Source organism: Cavia porcellus, unplaced genomic scaffold (assembly GCF_034190915.1).
Source record: "Cavia porcellus strain 051 isolate PalLab524CR breed Dunkin Hartley unplaced genomic scaffold, mCavPor4.1 scaffold_7, whole genome shotgun sequence".
In the NCBI taxonomy this organism is placed as follows: domain Eukaryota; kingdom Metazoa; phylum Chordata; class Mammalia; order Rodentia; family Caviidae; genus Cavia; species Cavia porcellus.
Genome location: NW_026947490.1, coordinates 64,980,159 through 64,995,488, shown reverse-complemented (window position 1 = coordinate 64,995,488; position 15,330 = coordinate 64,980,159). Strand labels below are relative to the sequence as shown.

Genomic DNA, 15,330 nt, shown 5'->3' with positions numbered 1-15,330 from the left:
TTAATCCAGAGTATGGATATAGCAAACAAAGGACACATATTACAGTAGAATAGAAAAAAAATTAAGGAATAGACCCAAACACATCAACAAAGTAATAAAGGCAATTTCAGGGAGAAAAAATATTTTCAACAAATAGCAGTGGAACAACTGAACATGTATGGTATATGGGAGAGAAAAAAAAAAACTAGAAATGCCCAGCTGGATGTGTTGGTGCGCCCCTATCATCCCAGCATTCAGGAGAACTGAGACAGAAGGATCACTGTTAAGTTCCAGGCCAGCCTGAGCTACACAGTGAGATTCTGTCACAAAACAAAACACAGTATGATAGGTCTCAATGCAAAACTAAAGATTCCAGAATTGAAACAAAAATCTAGATGACCTTGTATTTTGACAATGAGTTTTTAACCATAACAATAAAAATATGATCCATGACAGAAATAATTGTTAAGCTTCAAACTTCTATTAAAATTAGAAACTTTGCTACAAAAGACACTGTTAAGGAAAAGGTAACACATAAATTGAGAGAAAATATTTACAAAACACATATCTGATCTGTATCCAAATATGCAAGGAACTCTTAAAACACAATATGAAAGCAATCTCATTAAAATTGAGTGAAAGGGCTGGGGATTCAGCTCAGTAGCATAAGTGATTACCTGGTAAACGTGAGGTCATGAGTTTGATCCCCAGTACCAAAAAAAAAAAAAAAAAAAAAAAAAAAGACCAGGTTTAGCTCAGCAGTGTAAGGGCCTACTTTGCAAATGCAGGGTTGTAAATTCAATCCCTGGTACTGAGAAAAAAAATTGAGCAAAAGCTCTGAAAAGACAATCAAAGAAGAAAAAAAGATGGCAAATAAGCAGAAGAAAAGATACTTAACATCATTGGTCATTAGGAAACAATTAAAACTATAATATACTATATACCTACCTGAATGGCTAAAATCCAAAAATATCTGGCAATATCAAATACTGGCAAAGATATGCAGCAACAGATACTCTCATTCAATGCTGATGGGAATGCAAAACAGTCAAGCCACTTTGAGAGACAGTTTGGCAGCTCTCTGAAAGGCAAGTCTTATACTATGCAGGAATTGTGCTTCCAGGTATATACCAATGATTTTAAACTACAAGCACACGAAAGCCCACACATGTTCGTTTATGGCACTCTGACTAATAGCTGACAAAATCAGCGCAGCCCTGAAAATTAAAAACATAACAGCGTGCAAGAATTGAATCCACTGGATGAAGTCGCTCCCTGTAGTGGCACAATTCTGACAGTCTTATATATATGCATACCAGAAGCTCAAGAAAAGCATCCTCTCCTTCGTTTCTTCCAGCTTTCTGTGGCTGATAGCATTTCTTCACTTGCCATCATGCTTGTTCAAGGTCAGCAGCTTCAAAGGTCTCTCTGGCTTTGTGTCACCTTCTATGTACACTTTCTGCCTCTTTCATATGGGACACCTGTGATCCTCAATCAGACCTGCAAAGATCTCTTTTTGAAGTGAGGTAATAGGTACAGATTCCAAGAATCAGGACCATCATCTTGGGTGGATGTTATGCTTTGCGTCTAGATGTCCCCCAAAGCCTCCTGGGGGCTTTTCAGAGATGCCTGGACCTAGAGTGTATGGTGCTGGGCTCAGGATGTGTGATTACTAAATCAGCCCATCAACTGGCTAGGATTAAATGTTTGAGGGCTACATCCACCCTAGGGTAGCCTGCTTAAAAATGTACGGGCCCGAAGAAGGGCTGCCATGCTCTTGCCTGCCTGCTTACTACTTTCTCCTGCTCTTTCTCCTTCTTGATGCCCTCTGCCAGGCTGTCAACTGAGCCACAACAAACTGTGAGCCAAATAGACCTTTCCTCCTTTAACTCTGGGCGCCCAAGTACTTTGTCTCAGCAATAAGAAAAGTAAAACTGGGGATATAATCATCATACAAGTACTAAAGCACAGGTTACCCAATCCAAGATGTATTCCACAGCTATTAGTCATTTAAGGCTGTATGGTCCTAAAGAAGGGACATAAGTGAATAAAACAAAGGACCAGAAATAGACCCACATGAACACGTCCACTTGATTTTTAACAAAAATACAAGAATAATTTATTGAAGAAAGCCTTTTCAACAAATGACACAACTGCATACCAAGACCAGAAAGGAAAAAAAAAAAACCCTAAGTCTCAAGCCTCATCCAAAAATTAAAATAAAATGGACCACAAATTCAAATGTAAGTTATGAAGCTACACAACACTTCCAAAGGGGGAAAAAATAGAAACATTCAAAATCTAGAGTCAATCTGAAGTAGCCACAGATACTTGGTCCAACACTATTCTAAATGTTTCTGTATGAGATTAACATTTGGAAAAAGTGAATCCCAGCACTGAGGAAGCTGAGGCAGGAAGATCACCAGGCCAGCTTGGACTATATAGTAAGACCCTGTTTCAATAAAAAAGGAGTTTCTGAATAAAGCAGATTGCTCTCCAAAATATGGGTAGGCATGAATGAAAGACCTGACTTCCCTCAAGTGAGGGGCAACCCTGCCAGCAAACAGTCTTCTCTGGGCCTCTAGCCTTCCTCTACTGACCCTGATCTGGTAAGCCTCTATATGTCTATGAAGTAAATACTTAAGAGTAATTTTCTTCCCATGTATATGCACTCTCTCCCTGGTTCTATTTTTCTAAAGAAGTCTAAAACAGCTATGTAATGTTTTCTTAGACTTGAAATAAAAGCATAATTCATAAAAGAAAAAAACTGATTAAGTAGGCAATTCATCAAACTAGAAAGCTACTCTGCAAAAGACTAAGGATGAGGGCTGGGAATTTAGCTCAGCGGCAAAAATGCCTCCCGGAGGGGCTGGAGATTTAGCTCAGCGGCTTAAGCGCCTGCCTTGTAAGCAGGCAGTCGTGAGCTCGATCCCCGGTACCGATAAAAAGGAAAAAGGCAAAAAAAAAAAATACACACACACACACACACACACATACACACATATATAAATGCCTGCCTGACAAGTGCAAGGTCATGTGTTCAATCCCTGCTACAAAAAAAAAAAAAGACTAAGGATGAAAATACAAGCTATACACTGGTATAAAAAATTTGCAAACCGTAAATCTGCAAAGTAACTATTATCCAGACTATAGAACAAAAGCCTAAAACTCCTAAAACTGAATAAAAATTCAATTAGAAAATATGAAAAAGACATGAAGACATACTTCCGCAAAAAGGATACTCTGATGGCACATGAGCACATGAAAAGAAGTTCGGGGTCAGTGGTACAGCTCCACAGTAGCTTACATGCTTAGCACATGCAAGACCGGGTCCAATCCCAAGTACATCCCCCAAAATTAAACATCAACAGGAAAATGCAACTAAAATCACAAGGAGGTATCATTACAGACCTACCAGAATGACTAAAAATTTTTTTTAAAACTTACACCACGAAATGCTGGTGGGCATGCTAGCAACACTGGATCACTCTCAGACACTGCTGGTAGAATGTAAAACGGCAGAGGCATGCTACAAAACAGTTCAGCAGGTTCCTACACAACTAAATAGGCATCTACTTTACAACCAGCAATTATATTCATGGCCGCGTACCCCACAGAAATGAAGAGCTGTCACAAAAAAACAAAATCAAAATGGGGGAAAAATCTGTACAGAAATGTTTATAACAGCTTTGATTAAAACTGCCAACAACTGGAAACAACTTAGATGTTTAGTAAGTAAACAGTTAAAACAATGGTATATCCATACATTAAATACTATCAACAACAAAAAGAACAAACTGGTGATGTACAAAGCACCCAGGGTTAACCTTTAAAGAATTATGGTGAATGAAGAAGCAAGCACACATCAAAGGCGAAGTGATTCCTGTGCCCGTTAAGGCAGACTGCCAACTCAACCGGTGAGCGGCTCAGGGAATGAATGATGCACACGTCTGGGTGTGTATGGGTGCTTGTGGAGGTGTGGCCTTGGGGACTCTAACATAACAGTCCCTGACCCTTTCTCTCTGGCACTGATCTGTTTCCTGGCCCCTATGAACTATAAGCTTTGCTCACCATGCCCTTTTGATGTTCTACCTTGGAGCCATCCAACCGTGGACTGAATTCTCTGAAACTTGAGCCAAATAAACCTCTCCTTCTTTAAGCTGTGGGTGTCAGGTTCTTTGCCCGCTAACACAATCTCATTTTTTGAAATGTGACAAAAATAGAAATGACAAATAAATTAGTAGTGGCCAGAGTTAAGAAAAGATAAGGTGGAACAAAGTGCAGATATAAAAAAGCAACATATATTGTGGTATAATACCTAAATCTTGTAAGTGGTTCACACTGTGTGTCCATCCACATATGAACAGCTAAAGAAAATGTGGTGCTTCCGGCCATGGAGTACTACTCTGCCATAAAGATGAGCCTGAATCATTTATAGGAAAATGGATAACGTTAAGTGAAATAAGTCAGATACACAAGCTTAAATATCATACTTTCTCTAATCTGAGAAACCCAGAGTAAAAATACAGAGTAAAATAAAAAACACTTAACAGGAAGTAGAGAGACATCATTCTCAAAAGGAAAAGAGATCAACAGATGGAGGGAGGAAGAATGAGAGAAACGGTAGAAATGAAAAAAACAAAGAATCAGGATGTGGTCTGTATATGCAACAACTTCATACAAGGAATGTAAACATTATACATACATACATACAAGGAATGTAAACATCTAAAATAATAATCACTGGGATAAAAGATGAATCAGCCACTAGGACCATTTCAGGAAGGCTGCATGGCTAGTGAAAGGCCATCTTAGATGCCATAAGGTGCTGACTTTGATTATCGACTACACTGGAAGCTTTGCATTGACTTTTGACAAAGATGGTAACTTCAGACAATATGCTAATCTAGTGAAGTTTATTTTTAAAAAGATTATTAATCTTAACTTATTTTTTTAATTACTGGTGCATCAACAGTAAAACTATGACTGTAAAGTTTGGGTGGGCATGTGGAGTCAGAAACCATACTAAACAATTACAGAGTAAGTAGGATATGAGAATGTACAGAAAAACAAATATGGACAACTCTTTTCAAAAGACACCAACAAAGGGCCAAGACAATAAAGTGACACTCTGACACACGCAGATTTGAAGAACTTTACTAAGATGTGAAAAATATGAGCAAATTTAAATGGCGATGGAAAAAACGTAGCCAATGATGAGTCTAAAACCAAATGAACAAAATACTGTAATATCCAGCACAAAGTTCATGAAAAGATGCGAAGAGCAAATATGAAGAGACAGTCCTTTGATAGAACAGGCAATTCTTACACTGTACCTAAGGAGAGGCGACTGTGGATACAGGTGTACTTACAGATTTGATGGTGGAACAGAATAATAACAACAGCAATAATGACAGCTATATTTTACAGAACACTTACTGTGAGAAGAGGACTGAGATGTACAATCAATAGGGAATGACTGTGAGACTTCCAAGACTATGCAATAAAAGACCGCGCTTCTACTGTGTTAGCTCCTTGACTGTTTCCTCTGGGGAAACTACTAACTAGTCACAGCTCTCCAGCACTCATAAAGAGGTCCAGCCAGCATCATGCAAGGGAACCATCTTTAGAAACAGAGTGCAACCTCAACAGACCCCAAGCCCTCAGAACAACCAGCTAAGGTGCTGATTTACTGACCCAGGGAACCTGAGAGGTAACTGTTTACTGTTTCAAGACACTAAATTGAGAGTAGTGCCAGACACACTGGTGCATGTTTGCAATTCCAGCACTCTGGGAGGCCGAGGCAGAAAGACTGCAAGTCTGAATCCAGCCTGGGAAATTTAAGAAGACTCTGTCGAAATTAAAAAGCACTGAGAATGTAGCTCAGTCTGAAAGTCTTGGGTTCAATCTCCAGAAATTCAGGAAAAAACAGATATGGATACTTAATCCACTTAAGTATGTACCTCAACAACTCTGGGATCCCTATTTTGGCGTGAACCTAGCTACAACACAAGGAGGTTAAGTAATTTTCCCAGGCTTAGACACAGCTCAGTGCTACAGCACTTTCCTGGTAATTGTGAGACAATGTATTCAACCTCCAGCACTGCAGAAAAAAGCCCCTATGCATGCACTTTTAGGATGACTTTACTTCCCCTGAGAAATAAACTGGCACAGACAATTGCAGAAGAAAATGAAGTGGGGGAACAAACCACATAAGTTTTTCTATGCTAAAAGTCATGGCAATCACTGAAGAACAGATACTTACTTAAGACACAAAAACATGTTAATAGATATGCTCTCTCATTTTGGTATTCAAGGTTAACAAAAAAGTTGCACTGAGCAGAAGTTAAAATTCCAGTGACATCTTTCCTCAGATATCCATTATTAATGGAAAGAATAAAAAAGTAAAAACGCTAGAGAACAGTAAAGTTTTTGTTAGAACAAATATCATTGGGCAAATTAAACTGTTTTATACATAACCAACTGAGATAAAAACTAACTTCCACATTTAAAGTAGTTCTACTCCTATAAATGAACAACGATTACAAAAACCAAAGTAACCCTTTATAAAATTCTCAAATTATTTCACATATTGTCTAGCTCTTTAAGGCAGGTCAGAGTCCATGTATTCTGAAAATATAAAGCAAAACCAATTTTAACTCTTACAAGGACTTTAATTAAAAGAAAGCATGTAATAAATTGCTATTAAGGTAGTAGAAATGCTTCTTCAGTCTAATTTTTCTTCTTACCCTTATCTGTTCTGTGGAGCTGCTGCTGAGCTCATCTCCAGATTCGGAATCTTGATGTACTCTCTCCAAGCTTTCTCCTGAATCACAAGACTGCTCCTGGGAGAAGCTAGTTTTCTCTATGTCCAAGAACTCCTGACCGGGAAAGTGACCAAATAAGCGTGTCCTATTCTGGCTGGAAACTTTAGGAGAATGTGAGTCACTGTTAAACTTTCCATTATTATGGGTCAGGTCCAGGCTTAGATTGAGAGTTTGACCTGGATGACAGTTGGATCCAAAATTCTGATTGGCATCACGAATAAGACTTGTTCCTTGAACAGACAAGGAGGGCTTTCCAAAACTTGAAAGTTCAGGCAATTTGTTCACATTTTCTGTTGATCTCTGAAGATGCAGACTCTGGATCATTTTCATAGAATTATTTGGTAGTCCAACTGCCTGCTTAACAGGTGGCATTAGAGCTTTGCGGGTGACTTCCTTAACATACTGGGCTGGTACATAAAATGCTTTGGAATTCTCATCCAGTTTGACTTGCCACCAGTCATCGTTGGTTTTTTTCACCAAGATATACCGCTCCCCTTGTTTTATCACGACCTTTCTGTCCTTTGCTTCATATTCATAATCATATTCCACTTCAATATATACTTGTCCTGGAACAATCTTCCCACTTTTGTCCGCCATCTTTATTCCGTAATATTCACCTCTCAGAAAGAATGGTATGCCACATTATGGCTTTATGGCTTGTCGCATTAACACAGCTAGATTATTTAAATGGAGAAAAAGAATAAAGGAAAAGTTAATGCAATCTAGATCTGATATTTATTCACAGACAAACATTATATAACACAGCCCATTTACAGAAAAATAACTTCAAATCTCAAGCCTAAAAAGTTAAACTCTAACTAATATCATGTGTATTACCCAAAATTAAAAACATTCCCATCTTATCTATATTTTTCTGTATTTATGATCTAACCAAACCTTATGTCTGGGGTAGTAAACTCAGTAATTAACCAATATACTAATCAAAGAGAGAGATAGGAAGAAGGGCAAGTAAAAAGGATCAAAATGCCATATGTGCATATACCAGCTCCCCAAGATGAATATCTTAAGTATCACACTAATAAACACATATTAATAAAAGAATAAAGATAAGAATTGAGACAAATTCTCTAATTTTTACAGTCATCTTCAAAATCTCATAAAGGCTCAATAATAATCATTATTAATACCAGCTACTAACCAAAAGCCAGGCATTCAGCTAGTTTTACAAGGTGTATCACCTAAGACAACTTCTGAAGTTGGAGCTGAACTTCAAAGCTCTTATGTTAATATTTTATTCTATTTTCCAAAAGAGTGAAAACATCAGTAAGCATAAAACCCTAAATTACCCAATTAAACTAATTTATTAATGTAAAATTTTTTAAAGCCAGCATTATTATTACAAGGCAAAACATACACAGGATTAAAAGAAAAAATAAGCTTACTAAGTTTTTCTGTTACCTCTACTTCTTTTTTGGAATGAATCTCACAAATGCCAACGTATAACTAGTCTTCTGTATTATAAACATTTTAAAAATAACTAGGCTAGGCATAGTTTGCATGCCTGCAATCACAGCACTCTGGAAGCTGAGGCATAAGGATTGCCCTGAGTTTGAGACCAGCCTGTATTATATAAAGTGAGACAGTGAGTTCAAAGCCAGCCTGAACTACATAGCAAGACCCTGTCTCAAAAAACAACACCAAAAAAGAACAACAGAAAAAAACCATATAAATATATACATATCTCAAATTCATCCCCAAGATATGCTCAAGTACTAAGCCCAAGACCTGTGAATGTGCTCTTATCTGAAATAGGGGTTTTCAGATCATATTTGACTAGGCCCCCCAAACCCAATGACTGGTGTCTATTAGAGAAAGAGATCTGGAGACAAATGGTACAAGGAGAAAGATCATATGAAGACAGAGGTAGAAACTGAGAATAAACGCCAACTACTATCAGCAAAATCCAGAAGCTAGGAACAATCAAGGAAGGGGTATCTCCTAAAGTCCTCAGCAGTACACTTTGCCACACTTTTTGGACCCCCAGGCTACAGAACTTTGAGAGAAGGAATTTCTGCAGTTTGAAGCCATCCTATTTAGCAAAAATCCAAATTGTGGGCCAGAGATATGGCTCAATCACACAGCATCTGCCTGCCAAGTGCAAGGCTGTGAGTTTGATTTCTGGTACAAGAAAAGAAAGAAAAAGAAAAGGAAAAGGAAAAGGAAAAAGAAAAAGAAGAGAAAAAAATTCCAAATTGCTCCACAATCTGAAACTTTTTGAGCACTGATTTGATGCTAGAGGAAAATTCCACCTATGACCTTATATGATGGGTCAGTCAAAACACAGGCACACTAAAAATACCATATAAAATTACCTTTAGATTATGTGTACAAGTGTACATGAAGGACAAATGAATCTAACACTCAGATTTGGGTCCTTTTCCGAAGATATCTCACATATATGCAAATATTCTAAAATCTGAAAAAAAAAAATCAATCTGGTCCCAAGCATTTCAGAAAAGGGATGCTCAACCTGTACTTCGTTACATCATCCCTCAGAAACTAATACACTAAACCAAGTGCTCAAGGATGCCAATTTTAAAGCAAACTGAGACTTCCCAAAAAATATATAAACCCAAGAGTCCATGACAACCTACCAGTATGCCCCAGCACCCAAGTCTTGAGCCCAGGATTGATTACTGATGCAATTCCGTAAAATCTACTTTCTAGGCAAACTACTTGAATAATATTTAATACAATAATGTTGTTTGCAAAATAGAAATTAAAAACTTACCTTAGAAAGATATCAATATCCAGTGTTACATTTAAATCTATAAAATAAAAAAAGCTGGGGCTGGGGATTTAGCTCAGCGGCATAAAGCGCCTGCCTTGCAAGCAGGCAGTCGTGAGTTCAATCCCTGGTATCAATAAAAAGAAAAAAGACCAAAAAAAAAAAAAAAGCTAATTAATAGTAAATAAGATTCCTTGAAGAAGGCTAAGAATATAAAGTTCTTTACATTTTAGAAGCGTAAAATTTCTAGACTAAGCTAAGGCCCACAGGACTGTCTTCTGTCTTGGGTTGCGTCTGGCATCCTTTGAACATGGACAAACAATCCCTAAGAGCCAAGGAGCCCCACCTACTCCGATTCCAATTCTGTAGGGTTACCTTTTGAAATTTCTGATTATATGAAAAACAACTTCGTAAAATGATTAAAATGATAGAACTGGTTTTAAGTTTACAGAAATGTATGGACAAAGAGAACTTAAACCATATTCAAAGTCATTTGGAGCCTCCCACACCCCAACCCTGTGCCTACTTTATCTAGTAGTTACAAATAATTATGGATAAAGTAGTAGTTCCCTACTTTATCTAGTAGTTACAAATCACAAAATATGCTTTTACAGTGCAGAGTTCTAAACTCAATCAAACGATTAAATTTACCAGTACATCCTTAAAATTCATGTAGTCAATTACTGCAAACGTGTACTAATAAAAAAAATTTTAATTACATAAAGAAGTAAAAACAAAAAAACTAAAAGGGAATGTAGCACAATGGCAGACAACTTGCCCCGCACAGGTGAGATCCTGGGTTTAATCTCCAAAAAATAAGTAATTCTTTAAATTAGCAATACAACAGTGTAACATCCAGTAATATATTCTTCTTACTGCCATGCAATAAAATGTATACAATGTCATGTATGTCATGTTCTTTTGTCAAAAGCATATTTCACCTTCAGCAGTCATTAGCAGATGAATTTTTAAAGTGAGATATTCTAGGTAACAGACCTGAGGTCTTTGAAAGAGTTAATGCCATTAAAAATGATAAAGAAAAGGAGATTCCTCAGATGAAAGCAGACTATTGACACATTAACAGCCAAATGTATCTGGTGGCCTATAAGTATCTAAAATGTACCAATTCAAAATCTACTTCCTATCTCTAACCTGGCTCAGTCCTGCCAAATCTGTTACCCTAATAGGTTTTCCCCATTACAGTAAACAGAAACTCTAATCTTCTAAATGTTCAGCCTTTACTTTCTGGGTTACCAGGACATTAGTCACTCTGTACTTTATTCCTTTAACCTAAATTTTCAAGGCTGGGAAACAACATGGGTTAGAGGCTGGTCTGTGTTCAATCTCATTTCCCACCAGGCTTTATGATTATAGCTTCCCTAGTGACAACTGAGATAAGTATGGAGGAGGAGTTAGGGAAAGAGATAAGAATAGGGAGAAACAAGGAAGTCAGCAAGAGATATCCAGTCTACAGTTTTGCTTAAAGGTAACAAGAAACAGGGCAAAGACTCAAAAGACTGCTACCATGCATAGAAAAGGCAGGAAGGTACCCAGGCCGAGGGAATGAGCCAGGGCATACACACTGGGATAACAGAACAGAAGCTTAGAAAGACTACTAGTTGAAAGCAGGGTTAGGCATGGGGCATGAGGCTGGACAATCTCTAAGAAAAATTATTAAAACATCTAGAAAGCCACAGAGCAGGAATTGCATATAACAACCACAGGTCTAGGAGCAGTTAGATAAAAATGAAAAAGGCTTATATTATGGCTTAAATTATAAAGGCTTAAATTATGGACTCAAATAGAATTAGAATAATTATGGAGTAGCACTAAAAATTAGATCTAAGTGAACATTATACATTAATCACAAATATATGAATAATTTATTTTATTTTCTATTTTAACGCACAAGCTGTATTAATTTTGATTTGATTATTTCTACCACAATTTCCTCAACCTGTGGATTGTGCTCTCAATCCGTGGACTGCTCTTTTTTTTGGCAGCACTGGTGCTTGAATCCAGGGCCTTGACACTGAACTACATTCCCCGACCTTCTCTATTTTTAATTTTGAGTCCAAGTCTCACCACATTGCTCAGCTGCCCATGCTGAGCTCGAACTCCCTATCCTCCGGCCTCACTCTCCAGGTGCAGGATTACAGACCTGCACCACCACACCCAGCTTTGTGCATTCTTCTCTTCAGCTCTGTGAGTACTGTTTACCTTGGTATCTTACTTTTTACAGCGTTTTGCTCTGGTTCTTGCTTATTCAGCTGCAATGCTCTCCCACCACCATGCTTACCTCAATAATTGAAATCAATTCTGTGCTTATCACTGTCCTCTTCTGTCCACATTCATCCCACACACTTAACAACTACAAAACACTCAATCAACAACATACACAACGCTCTCACTCTCTACTGCCCAGGACAACCGTGCTTTTCTTAGCAGTTTCAAAAATATCCAGAGGCTTTCCATGCCTCTGCTGGTATCGTTCCCCCTATTCCATTCACTTCTTGTGTCTCAAGAACATATACGCACACCTCCCCCACACCTGCTTACTTTTAAAACTTCTCTGCCCCAAATTGGATTTAGAACACTCTATTATGCTATTTTATAATCCAATAGCCTCTTATTTTCATCTGCCAATTTTTAAAAACTGTCTTCCCCACCTAAACTAAGAAATCACAATTGATAAGCTCAGCAAATGTTATCTGCCTCCCCCAAAACATGTCTTAATCAACTATACCTTACTAGAAATAGCCAAAAAAGGAATCATGTAAACAAAATGTTAAGATAAATACAGCAGATGAATCCATAATTAACAAGTCCACAATTCAAAACCAACGTATTTAAAGCCCATTCAATAATCCTAATACTGTTAATATTAGCATGCCTCTAGTGTGTGAATATAACACAACTTTAAAACACCACAGGTTAAGCACTGATTCTTGGCATTAAACCCTTTACATAGTTTAAGGTACTCATTTGAAATTACTAATCCAGCAGGTTCCATGGCCTGTACTGACACCAGGCCCTCCTTACAGGTTACAGGTTTGGGACCTGGGGCACAGTTTAGTCTGTGCCTCCCTCCTCCAGCCTTAGACAGAAGCTAGACAGATGACCCGAGGCTCCCGACCAACCAGAAGTCCCCGCTTGGTCAGTCTGCTAGTCCTCTGACCAAGCTGGCACAGGCCACCTCCCTTCTGTGGGGTATACAGAGCCCTTGCAGGGCCGTGACTGACACTTCCCTAGCACCATGCTCTGTGGACACTCTCAGAGCAGCTTGGGTGGTTTGTTTCCTGGTGTTCTGGGATGACTGCAAGGATGCACAAATAATGGGTCAGAGTGGGTGCCAGGAGTGAGGCCTGAGTGAGCCTCGGAGGACAAGTGCATAGATCTAGTGCCAGGCACACAGGAGCCCTGGAAGGTCCTGCAGGCCTGGTAGGTCTCCTTTTACAAACTCACCCAGGACATTATCAACAGCAGGTCCTTTCACTAGGGTAAATGTTCACAGAGAAATGAAGGCTTGGTCTTCACAGAGCTGCAGAAATAGGATATCAGAAAGTAACAGAGCGCTGGCCAGCAGCTCCAAGGCAGAACACCTAGCTCATAGGCATAAAGCCCAGGGCTCTAGCCCGAGTACTTCCCCACATAAACAACACAAGGGAAGGAGGCTTTCAGAAGACTTTCACACACATAACTGTTATCTGGAGATAGAAACTGGCTGGGGGCAGTGGCCAGAGGCAGGCTAGGGACACTCCTGCAGGGTACAGCAGTCCCCTGTCCCGGAGACATTCTAAGACCCCAGGGGATCCCTGAAGCCATAAACAGCAGAGCTGATACACACTGTGCTTTCCTAAATACACATGTGATCAAGTTTAACTTATAAACTGGGCTCAGTGAAGGATCAGTAACAATAAAACGCCACAATTATAGTAATATACTATCACACATAGCATTTAAAACTTTTTTTTAAAAATGGTGTGGTGGTGTACCTATAATCCCAGTACTTGGGAGGCTGAAGCCAAAGGATCACTAGGAGTTCAAGGCCAGCCTGGGTGACAAAGTGAGTTCAAGATCTACCTGAACTACATGGCAAGACTTTGTCTCAGAAAAAAAAATAATAATAAAGAAAGAAAACATAAGAAGGAAAAGGAAGCTATTTAAAGCAGGCTAAAAAAAAAAAAAGTTAAGAGTAAAATGACAGATACCAGAGTCTGGGTAAAGTAGAGCAGAAAAGAGCATTGGGGACAGGTTGGTCAGTGGGTAGCCAGCCACCATCACATCTTAAGAAGTGAATTCCTGTATTCCACTGCATGGTAGGGTGACCAAAGATGGTAATAATGCACTGTGTATTTCAAAAGCCCAGAAAAAAGAATTTCAAATGCTTTTATCACAAATGATAAATATTTCAGCAGATATGCTTACCTTTTTGATCACGACACAATGAATATATACATACTGAAACCACATGGTGCACTAAAAATATATATGATATTTATTTCAATCTAGAAAAAGTAAAAGCCACTCAGGCGCAAAGGAACACATCTGTAACCCCAGCTACTCAGGAGATTGAGGCAGAAGGTTCCCAAGTTTAAGGTCAGCCTGGGAAACTCAGCAAGACCCTGTGTCAAAGTAAAGCCAGTATGAAACAAAGCTATACTAAATGATTTTGATGGGCAGCATTACAGAAGTATTAAAAGCCGGACTTCCAGGAGAACATGGCAGATAGATAACAGCAGCTATGGAGGCTCTCTGAGATAGCCAGCTTAGAATCCAGGAATGGTGGGGTGTGAGGAGTCCTAAGCAAGGGGAGATATACCCTGCTGACCCAGGAACAAACTAAGCTGAGAGAAACCAACTAGAAATGTAATCCTGGTGCTATAACCAGAACAGATAAAATCTCAGCGCTGAAGCTGGAACCCGCACCTCTGGAAACAGTAATTTGAATTTCTTGCCACCGCTGCTGCGTCTGAATTGGCACAGCAGAGACAGAAACGCGAAAGCTCTGAGAGTGGGAATCGGAGAACTGAGTTGAGAGCAGAACTGGCGGGGAGCCCTGCATCGACCTGCAGTAAGTGAGAGGAACGGGGACCCTTCCATAGACTAGGAGGCTCCAACCGAGACATTCTGGGACCAGACAGACTAGCCAGAACAGGATGCTGCAGTGAATTTAGTCGCATATTCCCCTCTCAAGCAGGATTGGTGGGGAGCGCTTGGCCTGGGTGACCCGCAGACTAAGACCCAGTAGGCTAGCCTAAACCAGGTCCCAGCGCCTGGCAGTGCACCCTAGCAGTGAAGCCTTCAGTAGGTTGACCTGGAGGGGTGGGCCCAGCAGAGGCAGCCCAGGTCTGTGTCTCCCTAGTACACTGCAGTGGGCGGGAACATCTAGCCAGTGCGATTCAAACAAAAACCGACAAAGAAAGAAACTGGGCCTCCTATATATGCCTATATGGAAAGAACAAAAAGTATGGGAAGAGGGAGAAACAAGAAAGGGTCCTCAGCCCCCAATCCTGAGAACACTGATCCAGGAAAGGTAAATGCAAAGGAGAATGAGGACAGAAAACATGCAATATCAGACACAGCACCAATAGACATAAAGCACTATCTCCGGAGCCTCATAGACAAGTTCAAAAGTGAAGTATTTAACGAAGTAAAGCAAGACGTAAGTAGAATAGTTAGAGAAATGCTAAGCACTGCCCAAGACAAAACAGATGGTGGAATGGAAGAACAGAAAAAAAGGGGAGAATTGCTTGATGGAGAAAATAGAGAAAA

At 39.3% G+C, this 15,330-nt stretch overlaps 1 protein-coding gene across 11 annotated transcripts in view; it reads right to left on the bottom strand.

Annotated features, from left to right (window-relative positions):
* Arhgap12 (Rho GTPase activating protein 12) overlaps positions 1 to 15,330 on the bottom strand; it is a 111,943-nt gene that overhangs the window by 84,390 nt on the left and 12,223 nt on the right. For 7 of the 11 annotated variants that reach the window (XM_063253738.1, XM_063253743.1, XM_063253746.1 and 4 more), the window contains one exon: positions 6,729 to 7,480. The exons of 1 other annotated variant lie outside the window; for it this stretch is intronic. In XM_063253738.1, coding sequence (XP_063109808.1) covers positions 6,729 to 7,403 — 675 coding nt within the window. In that variant the 5' untranslated portion in view covers positions 7,404 to 7,480. Of the gene's footprint in view, positions 1 to 6,728; positions 7,481 to 9,139; positions 9,247 to 9,558; positions 9,683 to 15,330 lie in introns of those variants that run through there. 3 more of the 11 variants (XM_063253739.1, XM_063253741.1, XM_023564674.2) reach the window with 3 other exon arrangements.